Source organism: Periplaneta americana, chromosome 1 (genome assembly GCF_040183065.1).
Source record: "Periplaneta americana isolate PAMFEO1 chromosome 1, P.americana_PAMFEO1_priV1, whole genome shotgun sequence".
NCBI classification, from domain to species: Eukaryota; Metazoa; Arthropoda; class Insecta; order Blattodea; family Blattidae; genus Periplaneta; species Periplaneta americana.
Window position 1 is genome coordinate 156,665,823 of NC_091117.1, and position 26,028 is coordinate 156,691,850.

At 33.8% G+C, this 26,028-nt stretch overlaps 1 protein-coding gene across 3 annotated transcripts in view; it reads left to right on the plus strand.

Moving 5' to 3' along the window:
• Nucleotides 1-12,405: 12,405 nt before the first annotated feature.
• Nucleotides 12,406-26,028, plus strand: part of LOC138702893 (cardio acceleratory peptide 2b-like) — a 94,987-nt gene continuing 81,364 nt past the window's right edge. For all 3 annotated transcript variants that reach the window (XM_069830287.1, XM_069830280.1, XM_069830298.1), the window contains exon 1: nucleotides 12,406-12,547. In XM_069830287.1, the coding sequence (XP_069686388.1) occupies nucleotides 12,478-12,547 (70 nt within the window). In that variant the 5' untranslated portion in view covers nucleotides 12,406-12,477. The remainder of the gene's footprint in view (nucleotides 12,548-26,028) is intronic.

Sequence of the window (26,028 nt, forward strand, 5' to 3'; positions counted from 1 at the left end):
AAAAAACTACAAACATCATTCGTAACATAATGAAGGCACTGAATTTTTACGAAAGGAATTTATCATGTGATGAATTGTGAGTGACACTATTTTTTTGTAATTCTTGTTCCTTCTTCTTTTTAGTTCGTTATTTAACCGCGCTGTATCAACTACTAGAGTTATTATTTGCAGAGAACAGTTGCTGTGACGGTAAAATGTACAGTAGTGGCAAAAAAACCGGACCGACCCTTGTAGCTGATTTCAGAGCCTTGTTCGCTCCAGAGCACGATAGACTGGTAGCTAAGACTTTCGTGGTTCGAATCCTGCCTGAGAAGGAAACTTTTTTTGTTCCTTATTCAACTTTATTCCCAATACTTTTTGATTGCTGGTAAAATTCATGTTCTGGGTATAATAAGTTATCAAGTAGTAAAATATCGCTGCAATCGAAAAGTATTGGGAATAAATTTGAATAAGGAACTAAAAAAAGTTTCCTTCCCATGCAAGATTCTAACCACGAAAGTCTTAGTTACCAGTCTATTGTGCTCTGGAGTGAACAAGGCTCTGAAATCAGCTACAAGGTTCGGTCCGGTTTTTTTTTTTTTTTTCTTTCCATTCCTGTACTTTTTCAGGAGAATGACCTATATGTAAAGCGCATAATGGGAACGTTTCATTTATGAATTTCATCCGTATATCTTTTGTATGTTGACAATCAAGAACAATTTCCTGTAACAATAATACTGTCATCACACAATGCAATCAAACGTATAGCCGCATTTATGATACACCCCGTAGAAAAATCCTGTAATTCATCATTTTTGTTTTTGTATGCATATCGGGATCCAAGATATCACTATTTCTCGGACCTCTGCGTAAACACGTTCGTTTCTCAGTATTTCAAAAGCTACCTACTTAAAAGTTTATTTGTATCCTACACTTAATTTTCTGACAGAAATTGTTAAGCACAGATTGTAGTTAATTTGTGTGCGACACTTCTTTGAATTGAGCCACTGTGCCTTCCATAAGCCTGTACGTGCTTCAAAAAGTGCCTTGTTGTAACCAGAGCTCTGTGACTGAGCCCCCTCATAATGCATCAGCTCTTCACCTCAATCATAACTTTTTAAATTTCATTTGTTTCCACACTCCTCACATACACACACAGGAGACCGTGATTACGGGACACTTCACTGTCGGCATGGCAGCTGTAGCAAAGCACCAGGATGAAAATATGCAATATTGTTATTTTCTTTTTCTTATTTCTGTCAAAGGTATGGTTCGTTTCGAAGCTATATCTGTAAAATTATTATTCCTGTGTGTCACTCCATCTACGTCGAGGTCGTCCTAAGTCCTTTTATCTTTAGGTTTATGAAGCAACTCTTGCTGTGGGAATCTATAACGTGTCAGTCTTAATACATGTGCTTTCCACCTTTTCTGGTAGTCCAAGACTTCTATCATTAAATTTGTTTCCCTCGATTGTGCCCGATCTTCTTTTTTAATTAAATTTCTTCTTGTTTTTTTTTCGACCATGGATCTGATAAAGTACATTTGGCTGCCTCTAATCGCTTTTTATCTTGGGTTCTCATAGTCCATGTTTTATTTATATACTCTCCTGGCTTAGTTGCTTCATGAGAGATGCCTTATTGGTGTCACTTATAAGGTTCAAACCTGTCTTCGGACAAATAACTAAACAACAACTTTAACACAGGCTTTGATATAATTTATGTAATCACTGCTTTAGGAACATTAAATCCAGACGTTTGAGATGGGCAGAGCATGTAGCACGTACGGGCGAATTCAGAAATGCATATTGTCGGGAAGCCGGAGGAAAAAAGACTTTTGGGAAGGCCGAGACGTAGATGGGAGGATAATATTGAAATGGATTTCAGGGAGGTGGGTTATTATGATAGAGACTTAATTAATCTTGCACAGGATAGGGACCAACGGTGGGCGGCAATGAACCTGCGGGTTCCTTAAAAGCCATTTGTAAGTAAGTGAGTGAGTAATCACTGTTTTGTCTCAATTCTCATGTTTTCCCAAAATTACTTTATTAAGCTATTTAATTTCATCGATTTACAAGCAAAAAGCATTAAGTAAAAAATATTACTTCTGAGAAAAGGGGTATATAATGTACATAATGTAGCCTATATGTATAAACCTAGAGTTGGAAAATGAAATACACATATAGAGAAGCAGTTTACTAAATAATATTTTGAGGATTCAATTTTGTCAAGTACTTGCAAACGTATTTTTCTCAGAAGTAATATTTTTTTAGTTAATGTGTTTTTACACATCTTGATTACACAACTTTTAACACTGTATCACTTCGGAATATGTATTATATAACTTTCTTGTGTTAAATTGTATCGTACCTGGTTTACATATTTCGACCTATTATGGGTCATCCTCAGAACTGGTCGTTGTTGGTCTTGGTGCCTCTTGTTTTGTTTCCTGTGAGGGTGTGTTCGTATGGTGTAATGTGGAGTCAAAGACACACAAAACACACCCCAATGAAATTCTCAACACACAACTCAATTTCAGAACACACACACTCTTTGACTCCACATTAAACCACACGAACACACCCTCACAGGAAAAAAAACAAGAGGCGCCAAGACTAACAACGACCAGTTCTGAGGATGACCCATAATAGGTCGAAACATGTAAACCAGGTACGATACAATTTAACACAAAGTTATATAATACATATTCCGTAATGAGTGTTGCTTGTAAACCGACGATTTGTTGTAATGTACAATATTTGCTTCGATATTAGTTTTCATTTGATCTAAGCTGATTGTACAGGTTAAATAAACAACTTTCATTTGAACTAACCAAATGTTTTTTTATCTTAACTGAAGAAATTCTCTAATCCTGTTTTAGGAGTGAAATAAAGGAAACACTTTTTAGATGAAAAAAAATATTTAAAAGCGGAAACCTGTTCAGTGATTTAATTTTCCACGAGTATTTTAACTCTCCTTTAATTTGTAATATCGTGGACGGCCATTGATTTTGTGTTCTCAAGTGATATTTCCTTGCAGTATTATTCAGGCACCTGACTGATATTCTGAGATCATCTTCTAACTGGGCTGAAATAATATTGTTTTTTTTTGTCATTGCATCATGCTAATTCGACTCCTATAATAATAATAATAATAATAATAATAATAATAATAATAATAATAATAATAATAATAATAATAATAATCTTTTTTCTGGATGCTTCTTCATTACAGCATTCAGGACTTAAGATGATATCTCTGATATCTCATTCCAGATTGTTTGATGTGTTCAATACTATGCTAAGAATCCTGCAATTCTCAGTACCGGTATAAATTTTTTTTTATGCTTTGGACAGTTAATTTCCTTGGTGTAAAGACCAAATTTTCCTATGCACTTTCGTAAGTTATTATTAAACGTAAGGGAACCTTGACCGAGCTTAATTGGCATGTTAATGTAATTCCGTAATAATTATTTTCAGCTTTCACTTTGTTGATATTACGATTTGTTATTGTTGTTCAGTCAACTATCCGAAGACTGATTTGAACCTCATAAGTGACACCAATAAGGCATCAGACAATTAACCCAGCAGTTAACGGCATAGGATGACCAGTTCCTTTTCCCTTCCATTGCATACATCGCTGTATCAACTGTATTATCCGAATCAGAAACTGTGACCGCGAACATAAAAATTCAAGTCACCAATAAAAGAAATTACAACCGACAAATATATAGCAATTATGATATTGTCGGCGTCTATAGATAGTGATATGGTACCAATAAATAATTTACTCATGTACTGGATCCCCAGCTTCAGCACAGAGACAATGCAACAAACACAATAAAATATGTACAAACAATTGTTCTTCCTCTGACACAAATATCGACAAGTGAGATATGCTGCCTGACATAATAGCATGAATGAATGAATGAATGAAGTGCATTTATTGATGTACAATAAAATTATACAAACTCATGTACACAAGATCTTTCGCACAAGCCTTACGGCCATTCGTGCTGTAACTGTGCACAATTTGCGTTTCCAAAGAAAACAAAAAGAAAACTACTAATAATAAAATAGTAAAACAACAGCTATTATTATTACTACCGTTATCATTATCGCAATTACAACTAATCTAACTTCATACCAAATTTCACAAAAATAATAAAAATAAAATAAATGTAAGATATGAAAAAAAAATAGTGAAACATATATATATATATATATATATATATATATATATATATATATATATATATATACCAATTCAATTCATTGTTAAAATTGCAATAAATAATCCAAATAATAAATGTAAAGCTAAGACATTAAAACATATACTCGTACATACGCAATAAAAAAACAAACAAATAGAAAAAAACACAATAAATACAAAAAAAAAACTTATCATGATAAAAGTAGTTATTTGTTATACCCGTATGTACATATGCCTTTATTCTCTGTTTTCCCTGAGTTCGTTCTTTTGATATTCAAAATTTGTGTCAATCTGACACTTCATTCCAAGTTGTTTTGTACGTTCAGCGTATGTGAACATAGAATATAACTGATTTCTTTATTTTGAGAATAACTACATTAATGTGAACGTTCAATTTTTTACGTGCTACTGAAGCTTTTTTCTGTAAGTCCAGCTGCTGTTAATGAGTTTCATTAACTGAAGTTTCCTCTTCCCTCTGCATACAAAATTCGTCGGCCATTTCTTATCCATGTTCAATTTTTACGCTGCTAAAAGCGTCGTTAAATTAAATATTACCTTCCCATTTCATTCCATTAAAGAGCAGGTTCAGTTGTTTTAAGCTCTCATGAAAAGTACGGGAAGAGACGTCTTCTTTAGGCCTAGAAGTGATGATTGAGTCTGAAACACTGATTAGAAATGTTTTAATGTGTTATCTGTTCCACTATGTGCTGTTGTAATATGTCAAAATATCTCTGATTGAAATCAATTTACATTTACTGTTTTCTAGAACGATTGCCTGATTGCATTTGTAGTATTGTATGAATTCTGTAATTAATTATTTATGTTTCAGAGCCAATTTCTGATGAATAATTTTACATATTTTATTGTGTTTGTTGCATCGTCATCTGTGCTAAAGCTGGGGATCCAGTACACGAGTAAATTATTTATTGGTACCACATCACTATCTACAGACGCCGACAATATCATAATTGTTATAGATTTGTCGGTTGTAATTTCTTTTATTGGCGACTTGAATTTTTATATTCGCGGTCATAGTTTCTGATTCGGATAATACAATTGATACATTGATTAGAACTCATGATATCTAAAGCTTCCTTTCTAATAAATCAGAGACATTGTTTTCAGTTAACGGTTTTCTTTTCCAAATTTGTTTCGTTCTTTTTGCTTTTCCATGTCTTATTAGTTCATTATGTACCTCCTACATTTATAAATGTGTAACTCACATCTCACTCAACAACAGCAGTAGTATTGCTATCGGTGTAACAGGGAACAGTGACGTCATGTACTAAACAAACGAAGTAATAGCACAGTCTACTATATACAGTCACGAAGCTTGAGTTTTGAGGGTGCTAGAAACAATAGACTGTGACGGTACTATTTTGCATTGCCTGTAATGAGGCGATATTAGCGATCCTAGTGGTGAGCAACTACCTAATGTTTGCATATTTTCTACGTATTGAACTTCGCGACTGAATATATTAGACTGTGGTAATAGTAGTATAGGACGAGTCCTTATTAGACATGAACAAAACTAACTGCCGCTCTCGCTCGCTATGTTCGTTGCATTTGTCTTTCGAGTCTCGTCTCGTCTCGTCATTCTCGTGCGCTTCGAGTCTCGCTCATCATTCTCGAAATAGCATTTGGTCAGCGTGGAAAGATTTCGTAACTTTGAATAACATACATCATTGAAATAAATAACATTATAAATGTTTAATTGAGACAAAAAGTCAAAACAGAACAGTATCTTAGTTATCAAAATGTTCTGGTTCTATTATGTGATATTACCTATGATTATATAAATAGAAAAAAAACAATTATCAAATAAATTTGCATTTCTAAGAAACATAAAACATAACGTTAATATCTTTTTACTTGAGCTTGCACACTTGATCTCAAACATATGAAAAGAAAATTCCTAACCTTTTAACAAGGGTCTAGTAATTAGATAAAAATTGGGGAACGGATTATTATACACTGAAAAATAGAGATGATGTTTCAGATAGGCTACTTGATTGTTTATACATATATAACAGTTGCCAAAGTAGATAAAAGTTCAGTCAGGTATAAACAACTGTGGCGGTTCAAGGCTGCTTGACGTTCGAGACTTCGGGAGTGATCAATCTCTGTGTCTCGAACACTCACAAGCAGTCTTCACGTCAACGATGCGACGTATAGAATATTGTCGTGCGGGTTTTCGGCTTTGCGGGCGCTTTCTCGATCGTTGTTCATTTCTAGTCCTTAGGCTATAATACAAGGGAAGTATCATTTAAAACAAATGCGTACATGGGACGAGATAATCTCAGGAAGGGAGTAATGTTGTAGTCACGCAATCAATGGTAATTATTTAAAAATGTCTGTCACTTTTTCCTATAGAAATAATTACAATTTTATATACGTTTCTGAAATTCAGATTATTGATATTTCTATGAGGGCTGTACCTCCACAGTTCTTCTACGGCGATACATTTTAAACAGAGTTATATGAGGGTGAAATTGACATTTTTTGTACCTATTATCCTATTTGATTCTTTTGTTTCAGCGTCGTTACGTTTTATGAAACCAAATAATTATCGAGGTGTGGGTGCAGCAGATATGTTAATAAATAGGCAGGAATATTTTGACTTTGTTTTAGTTCTTAATGAATTCGTAAGTTTTCTAGTGAACTCTGTATCATGTTCTTAGCTTCGGAATGATTAACAGAAATATTTTTGTCTATAACATGTTCTTATCGTCGTCATTATTATTATCATCATCGACGTTCGTCACAAATTAAACACTTTTGTAGATCTATTTCGACCCCATAATATCTTGAACGTATCTCCTAATTGTAAATTTCGGAAAACATTACTTTAAAAATGTCCCTTTTCTGGTGAATGACCCATTAGCGATTATTGTCAGAGTCAGAAAGATGGTCTGGGTGGAATTTGTGAATCCGATGCTGATAGTTGGGCTATCTAGCCTCAATTCTGACAGTCATGTCCCGTCCTCGGATGAATATCCTGATAAATTCCGGGACCCGGCGTCCAAAGTCCTTCCTATATCAGCATCCGAAACCCGTGCTACTCCCATAACTTCACCTTTGTCCGTTTTTAATTACAATAGATGATAGATGAAGTGAAGGGAAGATGGAGAGTGTTAGTAGAATGAAAGGGGAAAGGGGAGTACTCCGAGAAAAATCCTCTGAAATGTATGCTTTGTCCAACACAAATTCCACTACTTAGTCAGGAATCGAATCCGGGGCGTCTGGATGAAAGATTAGCACACTAGTGCTTGAGCCACATGAGCGGCAACAATTCTTTCTAGATCTACATGGCTCGGCAGTTAAATGGGACTTTCTATTTAGAAGGCGGAGTTATGATCCCAGATAGATTATGTACATTGTTCTTAAACTCGTAATAAAAAAATGCAGATGATTATACCGTTTAATTTTTGTGTCTAAACAGTGTTCGAGAACAGAAAATGAACAATACTCATTTCACGTTAAACAAAATTTCGGAAAATTTAAAATAAACTCTACAACCTAATTTTAATTAAATGTTCAGAGAATATAGAAAATAACAAGCTTATTTCAAACTAAATTGAAAAGATTAAGAAATATTACATTTCTACATTCTTATTTCAATTGAATCTTCTAGAAAACGTAAACAATAACGATACTTATTTCACATTATAAGAACAACATTTTTAAAACATTGGAAACTCTACAGGAAAAAAATTAAAATACGATGTGCTTATTTTACGTTAAATGAACAAAATTAAAAATATTATTTTTATATTTTTCGATTTAATTTTATTTAAGTATTCGGTGAACATAGACAATAAAAAAAGTTTATGTTATGTTATATAAATCTACTTAATGATTTAAACAAACTCCGTTTGTCGTACTACAAGCATTTTGTTTCAACCAATTAAAAATATTTCCCCCCACTCTAATTTTAAAAGTAGAAACCGGTAAACTTACATAAAAAATTAAATTTCCCGAGCAGTCTTTAAAAGCAATTGTGTATGTCATGTTTACATAGCGTTGTCTCACCCATTCTTCGCACACACGACCTAGGTCTACGTATATCGGTCTCTCTCGATGCAATAACTTTTACAGCGTTGTCAGAGTGCATTACGTTTTAAAATTTCTTTGCAGAACGTAAAATTACATTTGTTCGGGTCAAATTTCTGCACATTTAAAGGACAGAACTAAAATTCTTTCAATAATTTATTATCATAATACACTGCTCTCTTAAATTATTGACTGAACAAGCCATCAGCGTGGCTCAGTCGGTTAAGGCGCTTGTCTGTCGGTCTGAAGTTGCGCTTGGGCTGATTACCTGATTGGGTTTTATCCGAGTTTTTTCCCAACCGTAAGGTGAATGCCAGATAATCTATGGCGAATCCTCGGCCTCATCTCGCTATCACCAGTCTCACCGACGCTAAATAACCACGTAGTTGATACAAAGTCGTTAAATAACCAACTAAAATAAATAAAAAATAACTGAACATATCGGGAATTAATCCAATAGCTTTCGAAAATACACCACGAAATGTTCCATATATGAAATAACTTTTTTCTCGAAAAGGAAGAAAAAACGAGCTAAATTGTTTTAAACTTTTTCGTTTGAAATATCTCAAAGAATAACTCCTTGAAATTAATGACATTAATTACGGTTTACTCTGTATAATATGTATATATGTGCTTAAAACTATTATTAATATGCGTTATATATATGCTTAAATCTATTACTGAGAGTGTAGTGTAAGTTTTTATAAATTAAGAAATTACACAAGTATGGATAGTGATTTGTGCTATTGTAACAACGAAGTGTGTTGTGGCAATGAAAAATTTTGAAGCTTCAGTGAAAAGTGTTACATCTCAGAGCAGTAAGTGAAGTGAGAGTAAAATGAGTGAGGCGAATGACTAGGCCTATGTGTGTTAAAATATAGGCGTGCATGTATGGATAATTTTGTAAATATGAAACAGATTTAACATAGTTAGGCTTAATCATTCGTTTCACTCATTTCACTCTCATCTCACTTACTGCACTGGTACTATAACACTCTTCACTGTTACTTTAAAATGTTTCATTGCAACTATAACACCATAATTTTATTCGCACAATACACTTCGCTGTCAGAATAGCTCACATCACTATCCGTATGTGTGTCATTTCTTATTATATAAAAAAACTTACACTACTATCTGGTAGTAATAGTTTTAAGCATAGTTTAAATACTTTGACTCTTCATAGAAAAGCTACTCTTAATTTTGCAGGTAAATCATTCCAGTCCATAATCATTCGCGTTAGAAGTGAACATTTTCCAGTATACGTTCTCTTGTTTTCTTGAGTTCATTTTGTAAGAATGATCGTTTTTGATTTTTTTTTTCAATCTTAATCATTTTCGATTATTCGCAGGATATCCCACTTGAACTGAGTATGTGTCCCTTGTATTTATCCTATAAGTGGCAGTCAATAAGTTTCCGAACTGCCCTGAATGTAGGAAACTCACAGGACATAGAAAACGAAGAAATTATCTAGAACCAGGGAAACGCCTGGAATCTATACTAAATGAATAACATGAAAGGCAGAGAAGACGCCTAGCCACTAGGCGTGTATGGAGAGATTTATGGAATTGCAATAGGTCCTTGACGTGTGTGGACAAAATCACGTGTAGAATCTCAGTTCATAAAGACAATCTGACGCTATTTTATAGATTGACTCAACAGGCATGGAAACAATGATCTCCAGTGACACGCATATGTAAGTTTAACGGTACAATAAATACAAGTGCAGTTCGGAAATATATTGATTGCACCTTGTATATTGCCTCTACCGGTAATTTTTTGAGTTGACAACCGTATGCCTATTAGCATTGATTCGAAATCTTCATATGCAGGGTGATTCACGAGGATTTACCGTCACTTAAGGAGCTTATTTCCGAAGGCATTCTGAGTAAAAAATGTCATATAAACATTTGTCCTAATCTCAATATTTTCAAAGTTACATTAATTTGAGTTTGTTAGTAAAATACTTTTTTTCTTTAGTTTTAAGGGTAAAAATATATTTTAAATAGAGAATGAACTATTACTAGCCTAGTATTCTGAAGCTAAAAATATGTTGTTGATTGCTTTGTACAAATTTTATTTTTGAATTTTTAACTAAAAATTACATCATTCTTACGCACTTATCACGAAAATTGCTACAAATTATACGGCTTTAGGAAGTTGATTCTCTACAGTTTAATTATGCATCCTAATGTACAGTAGTGGCAAAAAAACCGGACCGACCCTTGTAGCTGATTTCAGAGCTTTGTTCATTCCAGAGCACGATAGACTGGTAACTAAGACTTTCGTGGTTCGAATCCTGCCTGAGAAGGAAAAATTTTTTGTTCCTTATTCAAATTTATTTTCAATACTTTTCGATTGCTGGTAAAATTCATGTTCTTGGAATAATAAGTTAATTAAGTAGTAAAATATCGCTGCAATCGAAAAGTATTGAGAATAAATTTGAATAAGGAACAAAAAAAAGTTTCCTTCCTCGGCAGGATTCGAACCCCGAAAGTCTTAGTTACCAGTCTATCGTGCTCTGGAGAGAACAAGGCTCTGAAATCAGCTACAAGGTTCGGTCCGTTTTTTTTTTTGCCACTACTGTACAGTCTTAAAGAATTTATAAGAGTGGCGTCGTTTATAACAATTGTTTCGTAAAATGCGTAAGAAAATTTAATTTTGTAGTTAAAAATCGAAAAAAAAAAAATCCTGTACGAAGAAACTTTGGAATTCACAATACATTTTTAGCTTCAGAATACTAGCTGATTAAAGAAATGATACTTCTGAATAGTTCAGTCTTTATCTGTAATATTCTTTTACCCTTAAAACTATAGAATAATGGTGTTTTACAAACAACTTTAAATTAGTGTAATTATGAAAATATTGAGATTAGAATAAATGGTCCACACCTGTGGAGTAACGGTCAGCGCGTCTGGCCGAGAAACCAAGTGGCCCGGGTTCGAATCCCCGTCAGGGCAAGTTACCTGGTTGAGGTTTTTTCCGGGGTTTTCCCTCAACCCAATACGAGCAAATGCTGGGTAACTTTCGGTGCTGGACCCCGGACTCATTTCACCGTCATTATCACCTTCATCTCATTCAGACGCTATATAACCTGTGATGTTGATACAGCGTTGTAAAATAACCTTACTTACTTACTGGCTTTTAAGGAACCCGGAGGTTCATTGCCGCCCTCACATAAGCCCGCCATTGTTCCCTATCCTGTGCAAGATTAATCCATTCTCTATCATCATATCCCACCTCCCTCAAATCCATTTTAATATTATCTTCCCATCTACGTCTCAGCCTCCCTAAAGGTCTTTTTCCCTCCGGCCTCCCAACTAACACTCTATATGCATTTCTGGATTCGCCCATACGTGCTACATGCCCTGCCCATCTCAAACATCTGGATTTAATATTCCTAATTATGTCAGGTGAAGAAAAGGTACAATGCGTGCAGTTCTGTGTTGTGTAACTTTCTCCATTCTCCTGTAACTTCATCCCACTTAGCCCCAAATATTTTCCTAAGCACCTTATTCTCAAACATCCTTAACCCATGTTCTCAAAGTGAGAGTCCAAGTTTCACAATCATACAGGTTCAACCGGTAATATAACTGTTCGTAAAATAACCTACTAAAATAAAAATAAAAATAAGAATAAATGTTTATGTGACTTTTTTGCTCAGAATGTCTTCGGAAATAAGCTCCGTAAGTGACGGTAAATCCTCGTGAATCACTCTGTATTTACAATTACCATTGCAGCTATCAAATATATGATTTTTATGACACCTACGTCATGGAAGTTTTACAGTTCGCCACTGCGTCCACCTCGGTTTACAGGTAGATTAACACGACAGGGTGGGTGCAGGGTGACTTCCAGCCTGATGGCTTGTTCCACTGACTTCCTTTGCCTCGGGACAGGGTTAACAAAATTAATTTGGGAAGCCTGCAATAGAGTAAAGAAGGCGTGTGTTAAGAATTAAGGGTGGGAGTTGGGGGTCGGGGGTGTTGAACGGTTGTCAGAGAAACAGCAGCGCCGTGTCCACTAGGTAATTGCAGAGCAAAAAGAAAGCGTTGGCAAGGGTGGGAGGAGCCCGCGCGATGTCATTGTTATCGATACCACGCAGGCCCGCCAACCCTCGTGTCAAGTGTTGCAAACAGTATAAAAGATTTGTCCCGTTTGCAAAATCTGGCTGTCCGTCGGTCGTCTCCTGAAGATAAGGGCATCCACGACACCGGCAGACGCACAAGATCCAACCATGAGCCAGATCTTAATATTCTGTGCCACCATCCATCTTATTCTCCTGGTTTCGTCGATCCATTGCAACGGTATGTACGAATTGTCATTGTTACACATTATCTGTGCTTAAATACTTGCCACTTTACGTACGTACATATTTATTAAGGAAAAAACTATGACGTTTGAAATACAAATTAATAGCGATTTATTCATGTACATAATTATGTACACAAAAATATGAATGTTCAATTATTATTTATCGAAAGAAAAGTGAAATTTTGCATAAAATATTGAAAAGCATTTATTGATTTTATAGTATCGAAAATTTCTTGAAATGAAAATGAAACCGGTACCCCGGAACAAGGATCTAAGGTACATCGTTTCACCGTTTGAGTTACATACTTATTCCGGGGGTATTTAATTACTTTCAGATACTTATACTTAGATGACTGTTATTCATTTATTAAATATAATATAATAAGATATTTAAATAAAGAAAACAGCAATGTTGCATTATTTCATAAAGAATAAAATTACAGAAATAAAAGAAATGTACTCAGATAAACATAATGAAATGTCAGGTTATTGTAATTTGCTAAAATTATAGTAGCGACATTTTTAAGACCATATATTTATAGTAGTTCTCCATTAATCTATGTTATTATAATGCATACCGATTTAGTAACAAAATTATCCCGTTTTATTAAAATGAAAAGTAAACTTTTGTTATTATTTGATGTGAGAGTGTATTTTAAACAAATATTATTACTGGATGTCTTCCTTTACCCGGAATCTATTTCAGTAATGGGTACATTAGGTTTTGTGTTTACATATTCACATACATTTGTTTGTTATTGATCGTAAATATATAGGTAGCTACTCTATGAAAGACAGAAATTTGTTGTAGCCTATGACGTTATAACCACTATGTTAAGACTTATCTCAATTAATAAGTAATGAGTGTGATGGGCGTTGTGTACATATTTTAGAGTTAAAATCATCTTCACAACCTTCAAAAGATTACAATTAAAAATTTGTACTCAATGTAATGGTTTATAGCTTAATGTTAAATTGATTCAGAATTAATTTATCCCTTTCACAGCGATGAAAATCAGAAAGTGTACAGAGAAATTTCTTCAGCTTCGTTACGTGCGCACATTACATTATCTTATTGGGTTAAATATTGAATTTTACAATTTCTGTATTAACTTAATTTATTATAGAATGAGGTTAAAGTTTATGACTTTATTAGAGACAGTGACGGAAAACGAATTACTTGTAAATTCAGATGTACCGATCACCCATATGTCGTTCATGTGGTTAATACTCTTATATTGATTTATTAATTTTGTCTTATATCACATAAACTTATTGAAATAAAATTATGTCTGTTAATATAAACATAATGGCATTTCTTGCTAATTTTAATAAAGGAGACAATCTGTTAAATAATGCCATTTGTTTTTAATTAGTTATTTTACTACGCTTTATCAATGTAATTTGTTAATTTTATCTTATGAAGAATAGAATTCTGGAGATATATACAGGATGTAAGGGGTATAAGTGCCGTCCTTTCTACAGTCGTCGGGAACGGTCTACAGAATCAAAAAATGTCCATACAACATAGGGTCAAAACTTGATTCTTTTTCCAGAAAAAAATATTTCTCCTCTTATTTCATTCGCGTTATATTCCTTATATCGTTAGTAAAATTACGAAAACAATTACATCAGTAGGTATATCTAGCAAAGAGTTAATATTAGTTTAAATACATATTTGTGTGTTCTATTACGTTTTCGTGAAATTAAATAAAATTTCATGCTTAAATTTGTTAATATTCTGGCGTGAGAGACGTGGCAACGTTCACCAGGCAGTACTCTGCACAGACGTAAGTACGAGTCAGCTGAGTTCAAGCTTCCTGTCCATAGCTCTACTGCCGAGCGGATGACATTTCGGTACTAGGTATTCGATAAACAACTTACAATGTCATTCACAGTTTAGGAATATCATATGTTTTTAATTTATGGAGAAAGTCGTCGTAATTCAAGTATATCAAGAAGATGTACCGCCAATGTTTTCCGCAATGAAGATTACCTAATCGGCGAACTTTTGTACCAGTTTCTCAACGATTATTAGAAACTAGGAGTCTCTTACCCCGTTTCGAAAATCACTTACTTACTTACTGGCTTTTAAGGAACCCGGAGGTTCATTGCCACCCTCGCATAAGCCTGCCATTGGTCCCTATCCTGAGCAAGATTAATCCAGTCTCTATCATCATATCCCACCTCCCTCAAATCCATTTTTATATTATCTTCCCATCTACGTCTCGGCCTCCCCAAAGATCTTTTTCCCTCCGGCCTCCCAACTAACACTCTATATGCATTTCTGGATTCGCCCATACGTGCTACATGCCCTGCCCATCTCAAACGTCTAGATTTAATGTTCCTAGTTATGTTAGGTGAAGAATACAATGCGTGCAGTTCTGTGTTGTGTAACTTTCTCCATTCTCCTGTAACTTCATCCCTTTTAGCCACAAATATTTTCCTAAGCACCTTATTCTCAGACACCCTTAACCTATGTTCCTCTCTCAGAGTGAGAGTCCAAGTTTCACAACCATAAAGAACAACCGGTAATATAATTGTTTTATACATTCTAACTTTCAGATTTTTTGATAACAGACTGGATGAAAAAAGCTTCTCAACCGAATAATAGCAGGTATTTCCCATATTTATTCTCTGTTTAACAAACATAAATTTCTTAAAAAATGGCACTGTTTTATGGAAGCGGAAGAGATTAAAATGTTTCATTAAAAAAAAAAGCTCGTGTGATTTTGTGCAGTAAACCATTATTGTTTATTTTTTAGACGTACAATAAAAAATTGACCAATATTCCCAATATTGTTAAATAAAATGGGAATTTACTATAAAGTTCTGTTAATGAGATTGAAAGTATGTATTTACTGTTCGTTTTATGTAATCAACGGTCGGCCCCTGCATTAGAACAGAGTATCTGTTTTGTACCGGTAAGTGTGTATCCATCTGAGCTGTACTGTATTCTTGGAAACTCCCTCCTCCCCATCCAGCAACGTTGCCAAACGCCTAACATTGTAAACTTTAATAAATACTTAAATATTGCAATTAGAAAAAAATTGTGAGGACATTTTTTCTTCCTTATGGCATGAACAATGATTAGTTAAAATAATGGCACTTATACTCCTTACACCCTGCTGTATATAAATATATATAAATGAAATTAGAATAATAGAACATCGTTAAATTATTGTGAAGTTCGTAGATAAAAGTTTTGGAATTGTTATATTGAAAAAAGTCTCTACGAGAATATAATTTTAATTTTACAAATTAAATCCTGATGAACAACAACTTCATTAATTTGATATAAAGTTCTCTTAATAGAATGTAACATTATTGAACCGGCCGTGGTGTAGCCTACCTCGTAGAGTTTGAATGTTGCGTGACGGTTACGCCCGTGGGATTGACTCTCGACCTGGCTAGGATGTTTGTCCGCTGTCAATGTCATTCGTCTGTGATGATTTCAGACTTTCTCAGTCATTGAGTTTTGAAAAATATTTTATTATTTTCAACAGCATATTAACATTTATTTCTTCAGCCTTTTGAGAAACATACAAGTTTTGTCCTCAACGTTGTATCGCTCGAGACGTGAGGGAGAAATTTGGAAGTATAGTAGTTGCTTCAAAAATAATATCGCAGTGTTATGTTAAATGACTTAAAATGTTTTTCTTCAGTTCGAGGTGCTACCTACTGATCAAGAATTTGATTAGAAAAGGCCTTTTACCTTTTAGATGGATTCAGAACGATTCGCTGTTACAAATATATTAAGAATGTATTTCAATTCATGATTCACGTTTCGATTCCATATAGTGCTTAGAACCAAATCATTCTTTGGAGTTTTATTCAGGTCTTTTTTTTAGCACATTTTAACGTTGTCTTTAGGCATGTATTGTGATTTAATTTTCTTCAATGTCGTGACTTTCATACATTTTGCTTACATGACTGCTGACATTTTGAGAATTTAAAAATAACTGACTTAATCAATTATAATTTATAACCAGCATTGTGCTGGAAATATTCCACAGACTGCTATTATCTTTGTTACTTTTCCTGCAGCTATTTTAAATCATACGCTTTGATTATGGTGTAAATTGAATGGGTGATTTCAGAAAGAGAATGAGTCACAAAAAGTAAACTTTTCAGGAACAACATAAACTATTTCTAAGATCAACTATGTAACATTGATATTTATAAAGTAATAGTGGGAATAATTTGCGTAGTGTAATTTAAATTTTGAATTGTTATTTTAAAAAATGGTTTACTCGTAACCTTTCTGCAATGAACATAATTTTGACAAAGAAACATAAAAATGAAAAAAAGAGAGAATTACATAATATTTTCATATATTTTAGGGGTTTTGTATGCTATAATAGCTTATCGTTTTTGATCTGTAACTATCCAACAAAACGATAATTATCGCAAAACCTGGTAACCTTGCTCAGAATTAATATGGTTGTTGAGATTTGAAAAGAGATAAAAATGAAGACAAATAGAATTAAAGGCAAAAACACCCATTCACTGCAGACAGAGTACGAGTCACTGACTCCTGACTTTTATACAAGGACTAGAAATGTATTAGCTTTAAAACACCTGATACAAATTCGTAAATAAATCTCTTCTTCTGCAGAATGATAGATCTACCTTTAAACTATACGTTTCAATGAACAGTTATTTATGATACAAGTTCGTAAAGGCTCTCTTTTTGGCACGAGTGTGAAGTTAGTGAAACAAGGATGGAAAAGATAACTTTTCGAATATGTTTCACACAATGTTTTTTCTACGATAGCACAAATTTACATTAAATAAATATTTCAAGTTGGAGAGGTTAAACGATCACGATTTCATGGCCGTCTAAACTCAGAATCATTTATAAATAAGTATCCATGGAATCATAGCTTGTTTTATTTGTGATCACGATTTCATGGCCGTCTAAACCGACCATAATCAACAAAACGCTGTCAGAGAGTAAATAAAATGTACCAATTACACAATATAAACTTAATATAAATTACACAATTAATATAAACTTAATATAGGTTAGTCTTCTGATTAGGCCTAGAGTCTCTTCCAGAAATTCTTGTAAGCAATTTATTGACTTTAACACAGTATTCTGAACTCAGAACCATAAAGAAATAAGTAACCATGGAATCATAGCCAATTAGACTGATGAAAAGTGAAGTTACTTCAGATACTTAAAAAAACGCAAGCAGTGAGTATTACATATTATGTAACTTTAGAATAATACGGGCTAAAATGAAATAAGGATGTTAAATATGTTGCTTATTTGTGTTACGTGTAATATTTACGTCATGAAAGATCGATTTAATGCATTAATTTCTTACTGAATGAAGTTTGTACATTGAATATTGGATTTTCTTTGGCAGCGCATAAAATGAATAGCATTGCGTAAAGTGATTACTTACTTTCTACTCACTAGTGTTTTAAAGGTTCTCTTTACGTATTGATAACAGTGACTAAAATGCAACTTTACGCACTATCGCAGAAAAAATATGTTTTTGCACAAAAGGCCGACTCATGTCCTTTCTGTAATCATAGATTCAGTTATTATTTGGGAGTAATTTTGTACTACGTACTTGTGTGATAACGAATGAATTATCTCAAAATGATTTTTTAATTAAATATGCCACAAATATAAAGTACCTTTAATAAAAAAATTAGAGTATTCCAATGAACATGAATTATTTTTGGCGAATTAATATGAAATTAGCCGTCTGTAAGGTATTCAACAAGAAGTGGAATAAGAGCTCAGATATCCACCGCTGTGGAGTAACGGTTAGCACGTCTGGCCGTAAAACGAGCGGGCCCGGGTTCAAATCCGGGTTGGGTCAAGTTACTTCAACTAATTGAAGCAGAATTGCTGGGTAACTTTCGGCGTTGGACCTCGGACTCATTTCGCCATCATTAATTCACATATCATCATCCATACATAGCCCGGGTTCAGTTCACGGTGCGGTGTGCTGCACTTGTACAAGAGCGCGGCCGTTCGGCTACAAGTATCATTCATAGAACAGGAGTGGTAAGCACAATAAACTTGAGGTTGCAGTGTAAGCCTTCAAGTTCCTCCTCCGTATAAAAAATGAAAAGCTCATGTTCTTTTTAGTTTTTTTTTTTGGGGGGGGGGGTAAAATAGCTTGTCTTATTGCTAATGTAGCTGAAAAGCTCGTAATATTTTAACATTTAGTCTGGTTAAACTGCATTAAAATTTCTTTTCAATCTACTGTAAAAGCTAGAACGACAACAATTTAAAAAAATAACGCGTGACTAAACCCAACATGTTATTAATAGAGAAGTGTAATTTTCCGCAAACAGACATGAGTACTAAGTATGATATGCACTAGATATTAGTTTTTATAGGATCCAAACATGGATATTAAAGGACAAAATGTAAAATATTGAGTAAATTGTAGTCTTCTCTTAACCAGTTTTGTGTAGGCCTACTAATGATAAAGAAATAATGTTGATGTTAAAATTTCAAGTTAATTGGATTTTATATCCACAAATGGGTTACAGAATATTTCGCAAAATTTTTCAAAAATTTCACATAAAGAATGTGGGAATCAGCAGTGTGCATTAGCATAACTTATACAAAGTGGAAGTGAAATAGCTCATGTAGTACGTAACAAAAAACTATAATATCATATTGATGGAAAGTTCATAGTTTTTTTTTTCAGAATTTTTTTTCAAATGTTTAACAATCTCTTAATCGGTAACTATTGCGAGTAGGGTCACGATCTTTGTCCATATCGATAGGAAATCTAATAAAGAATAATTCGACCCTCCCAAGTACTAACATTGTAACTCACTTTTTTACATTTTTCAGGAGATGAAAATGAAGTTTTAAAATGATCGTGTACATTAGTGTATACAAAAATGTAGAGTAACAATAAGATTTTATATACAATTGGGAAGGTTTAGAGCTATACAATGATAGTACTGGGAGAAAAATAAACAATTTAAGACCATATTAACTAGGACAACTCAAAACCATAAAAAATTGAGTTACAATGTTAGTACTTGGGAGGGTCGAATTAATCCCTCTGACGTATTTCAATAGCGTGCACTGTTTTCGTATAAATTTAATTTTAAAAACTCCTAAATTCAAACTATTGCACGAAGCGAACGCATGGCAACGTCTTGGCTGCTTGGCAGCTTATGTACGGAGATTCACCGAGTTCGTTGACTTCTTAGTATGCGAGTAGAACGTTTTAGCGACGATGTTGCCGGACTGCTGAAACGTCAAACTTAATTTTCTATTTAACCGTGCATTTAATCACAAAACGTAATATAGATTTTATATTCATTTACGTGTACCCTATCGTCTCTTTTAATTTGAATAGTTTGATCTGTTTTCTGTTATTTTAACTTTTTTAGTGATGCAACTCGAAACATCACGCAAAACCTTCATGCTACTTGTATCCATTTTCCATTTGTCATTTGTTCGAACGATTTTCACGCCATGTATCAGAAGCTTCAACTTGTACAACCTCAATTCAGCCGTATGCATAAGCTTATATTTTAGTGTCCAAAAGAATATGTCACGTTTTGCTCTCTAAATTTTGTTTTTTTTTTTTCTGAAATAGAGAATTTCTATAAAACCATGAGTTCCCCGGATAAGCCGACCCCACCATTCGCCAAACCACACATTTTCCTCCAGGCATACTTCTGATGATGACCTGCCATACCTCACAAATCTTTGAGTCGTCCTATACCCGTCAGAGGTGAGATCATGACTTAGAGGGCTTCATTACCTCTTATGCAGATCTATGAGTTGTCTAGAACCCACCACCAATGCCATCTATCAATCTTAGGATAAACTACGAGGAACACGACCACGACGAACAATCGATTTGGCGTCACACAAACACAGGTGGTGCCATGTTTTTTGGACAGAGATAGTAATGAAACGGACATTGTGGAGAGTGGTTGTTGAATGACGAGAGAAAACTGAAGAACTCCGAGAAAAACCCACAATCGTGGATTTGTTCATCACAAAACAACTCCATTGCCGAGGCTTGAACTCGGAGCCGTGGTCGTTGTAAATCAGCATTCTGCCAACTGAGCTACAAAACCGATTTTTAGTCTGTGTTACTCATATTACACTGTTTATTAAACATAAAAAGTATGGAATATTCCTGTTATACTATTTTAGCCTCAAAAGTAAAGCTTGTTTACCATCGTAGTAAGTTACAGTGTGGGATTCGTAATTTTTTTTTCGTTACCGTGTTAGCAGTTCGTGCTTATTCGTTGAGTGGACATCGATAAAGAGAGAGAAATAACTGAAAATCACGCTTGAATAAATTACATTAAACATACTCTTTTTGGATTTTCTGCGTTTAAGGGTAATTTAAATGTTTTCCATTTTGCTAATGGGAAATGTGGTTTAGGAATTTATTCAACTGTGTCTGTTATATGAGTCAGATATTTTATAAACGGTTGTTTCAGCGTTGATTAGATATTTTTACTTATTTGATATGTGCAACAATGTTACAGAGAAAAATGATGGCTGACATTAAAATTAAATTAAATTTGTTCTGTGAAATATTCGTCTGTCACGTGTATAATTTTAACAAGTTTACTTTTCTTTCATGATACCGAGCATAGAGGGTAACGTAATTATGAAATTCAGAGTTTGTAATTGTGATAAAAAAACTGCTATCAATAAATTGACTTTAGAAATGCCTTCAAACCGTGTGGTTTCCTTAACGTGCGGATATAGAATAGCTGGTACCCAGATCTATTTATGCTGCCAGACAACTTGGATTTTTTTTCATAAATTATTCATGCCCACTTCTTTTGGTTGTAGATGTCAAAAGTGAGAGTTTCGAGATGTCAATTTTCAATTTCTTATTGTATGTCTAAAAAATAAAAAATAATGGTTTTCTGCACAATATCACACGAACTTTTTTTCCAATGCAAAATTGTTATCTCTCCCGCTACCATAAAGCAGTATCATTTGTAAACAAATTTCTGGTTGTGTGATTTTCGAAACGGGGTAAGAGACTCCTTTCTAAAAATCGTTGGGGAACTGCTACAAAAGTTCGCCGATTAGGTAACCTTCTTTGAGGAAAACGTTGACGGTACATCTTTCTTGTCTCACTTGAATTACGACGACTTTCTCCATAAATTAATAACATATGATATTCCTAAACTGTGAATGACATTGTAAGTTGTTTACCCAATACCCTGTACTGAACTGTCATCTGCTCGGCAGTAGAGCTATGGACAGGGAGCTTGAACTCAGCTGACTCGTACTTACGTCTGTGCAGAGTACTGCCTGCTGAACACGTTGCCACGTCTCTCACGCCAGAATATTAACAAATTTAAGCATGCATTTTTATTTAATTTCACTAAAACGTAATAGAACACACAAATATGTATTTAAACTAATATTAACTCTTTGCTCGATATATCTACTGATGTAATTGTTTTCGTAATTTTACTAACGATATAAGCAGTATAACGCGAATAAAATAAGAGAAGAAATATTTTTTCCTGGGAAAACTATCAAGTTTTGACCCTATGTTGTATGGACATTTTTGATCCTGTAGACCGTCCCCGACGACTGTGAAAAGGACGGCACTTATACCCCTTACACCCTGTATTAACATTTTATGTTTATAAGGCTTTTAAAAGAAATTATCTTTATTTACTTTTTGTAGAGATGTCAAAGTATACTATTCGTGGTCTTTTATAATCTCTTTGAGGTTATCAACAGCTTTTGAAAATTGTTCTCAAAATCCAGAAGAAGAAAACGGGAATATTTTATCTTGGATTCGTCATGATTTAAAAATGCTCAAACTATGTCGTGTGTGTAAATATAAAACAAAGTGCATGAAAATACTACAACATCCTTATATTAAAGTTTGATTTGTTGGTATGGTATAATTATAATTATTTATACTGCCAGAGTTAAGGCCATAGGGCCTTCTCTTACACTCTACCAGGTCACAAAGTATACAAACAATGAAAATTTAACAAAAAGTTAAAGAACAGAATACTAACATATTACAAAAAAATATAATAATAATAATAATAATAATAATAATAATAATAATAATAATAATAATAATAATAGCATAATAAAATCGATGCCATACAACATGAAAATAATACCATAATAGAAAAAAAGAAAGTAAAATACGTTGGAATATAGTAAAAGCAACTTAATGAGTACAAATAGTTAATATGGAAAACCTAAGGAAGAATATAACAAAATGGAATGTAATAAAACAATAATAGAAAAAAAAGAAATAAATTAAATAAAATTCACAATAAAATGGGTATGATAATAAATTCATCTGGTGATCAAGAGAACAAAAAAGGGGAAAGGAAGGAAAAGAAATAGTTATAATTTTACAAAACTATCGCAGAGAAAAGGGCTTATAACTGAAAGGAATCTGAATTGAAAAAGTGCAATTTTAGTTTATTTTTGAAACTAGACAATGTCCGATAGTCTCTGACATGTTGTGGTAGAGAGTTCCAGAGATACTGTAAGCTGCGAGACGGTGAAAGATGAAGAGTAGAAGGATGTATTGTTTTGGAATGGATAGTGTGATATGGTGTTATGAGCGAGTATTTATTTCGTGATATGAGGACAAATGTTGAAAACGAGAAGCTAAGTAGCTAGGGGTAGAGCTTTGAAGAATACTGAAGAGAGAGAGTGAATAGTTCTTCGCTCTTTGAGACGGACCCAGGACAGCATATTTAGTGAAGGTGTGATACGGTCAGATCTACGGACGTTGCAAATAAATCGAACACATGCATTATGAATACGCTGTAGTCTGTCTGTCAGTCTCCTGTTAAGGTCAGTGTAGAGAGTGTGTCAGTAATCAAAATGAGGCATCAAGAGCGACTGCACTAAATTCTTCTTGAGAACCAACGAAAGGAAATTTCGAATTCTTTTTTGTGTGTGAATTTTCATAAAAATTACTCTACATCTGTGTGTGATTTGAGTATTCCATCTTAAACTTTTGTTCATATAAATTCCTAGATTTTTTTACTCTATCATTGTAAGGGATAATAGTTTAATTTATTTTAACATGAGATAAGTCACATGTGTTTAATTTACTTAAAAGTCGTTGATGTCCCATTATAATAGTATCTCTGAGTTCGTAATTTATACCTATCTAGTTAAATATAATAATAATACTAATAATAATAATAATAATAATAATAATAATAATAATAATAATAATAATAATAATAATAATAATTTATAATCTTTGAGGCGACCTCCATTCTATAATCATTACCGATATAAACTAGCTTACGTTAACACTTTTCACCACGTAATTTAATGTTAAATGAATATAAAGCTAATAATCCTGAAGTTCTAAGTTCTAAACTTTTCTAAACGAATTGCATTTTTCCACTAACTTTAGAAAGTTGGCAGGAATGGCTCGGAATATCTCGAGAACAATCCCCCGCAAAGCCGTTGCCTTGTTGACTATGATCCTCTCGTACGCGTGCTGTGTTTTGGAAGAGATTATAATTCCGTGTGGGTTTTATAGTCCGTGCCTCTTTCTGGTGAATATTCGTTGAGCGTACTTGAAGACTGGGAAATTATGTGAAAATATTGTTTCAATATTATACCGAAATCTTCTACAAAAATTATTTCGTAGAGAGATTATGAAACAAAGTCTAGAAGGGCGTTTCCCATCTTGTAGTTTCCAACTTCTATGCATATAGATTTCACGAAAACAACTGAGCAGCAGTGTGTGCTTCTTAAGAAAGAAAGAAGACCTAGGTTCGGGCTTCAGGGAGGACAGTGGAAATTTATATTTCAGCAAAAAAAAAAAAAAAAAACTTATCATAATTCTATATTGTTTCTAGCAATGATCTTATGCGATGTTGGCCACATAGCTAGGAAGATCACTACTTGTGAATTTATAGTGTTAATACCTATAGGCCAAATCAGAGCCGAGAAATAACAATTAAATAGCTTAATTTTTTATGAGACGAGAAGACCATATCTATATATATAATTTTAACTGGTAATGGAAATTACGGGAAAACGGCTGGACGGATTTTAATAAATGACCCCTCATTTTGAAGCTTGGAACTCAAAATTTTTCGGAAAAATTGTAGTTTTCAGTGAAATGTCAATTTTTAAACATAATTTTCCTATTTTCCAAAATCCATCTGTCGTCAGTTTTGAGAACTAGCTAATAGCATTCACGGCTGACTTGATATTCCCTTCGCTTTTTTGTAAAGGAGAAGCGAAGCGAGCATCAAGTCGGCCGTGTTGCATTTCAGAATAAAACAAAACACATACTACAGTAAACAATATTACACGAAGGCCGTGATCTGCAAGAATCCTGACATATTTAGAGCTCAAATTAAATTGGTTATTAAAAAAAAAAAACTTACTAAAAATAATTTACAGGTTCGATTCTGTGGTGTGTAATTTTCTGGGTACAGCTGTGTATTGGATATTAAAAACTACAAAACTTGAGGTGGTTTGATGACATTATTACCATTAGAAATGAAATATTATTGTAGTTAATGCCATGATGTGACTATTTTTCATTAATTATACATATTAATGCTATATTGATGATATGAAAGTGAAACGTTTTGGGGGTTATGTAAGTAGATGTAGAGAATAACTTAAATTAGATTTTGATTTCTATATTTTACTGAGTGGCGGCTATATAGTATATGTTACTGAAAGCTATAAAACTTACGTAAGATAATAATATTATTAAAATCAAATATTTTTATAATTATTAATCAAGTGGGGTTGGGTCTTTTTCATATATTTAATGGCGGTGTGGTGTAGATATTTATATACGTGGTTATCTTCAGTATTGGCTCGAGAGAGAGAGAGTTTCTTTCATTGTTATGGAAGCAAATAACTTTCAGAATGTCTGGTATTCGTCATTGAAAATAAATCTGAAAAATGTTTATTTGAATGTCTAATGAACTTAGTTTGCAGCATTTGCTGCACAAGCCACTAGTATTTTTAGAATTTTATGTTTGATTATTTTGTTTTAATATAAACCATGTCCTGCTTAGAGGGATCGAGAAATAAGTGGTAATTTCAAATGTAAATAATGGTTTATTAACATAACTTTTTACATAACTTGATGTAAGAACTCTCCGAGCTTCGGAGAATGCTGAATTCAACTCGTTGTGTGCGCCTGAGTTGCTCTGCAGACATCTATACGGTATTCAACCTCCCGCCAAGTGTTCTGTGGCATTTGTGGAGTCACTAGTGCAGCTGCATTTGTGATGCATTGCCTCAGTTCTTTCAAAGTGTTAGCTCTGCCTTATTGAGCGTAGTCCGAATCTCAGCGCTGAGCAATCTGATGTCGCACCGGTTCCATCAGCTAGCAGAGGTGGTGGCATTCTCCATCAACTGCCATCAGTGCATCTGATTGGTTCTTGTATAGAGCGGGAATTAGCAGACGAATGACATCGTGCACTGTTGTGTCATGGCGGTGTGTTCTGCTTTGGTTCT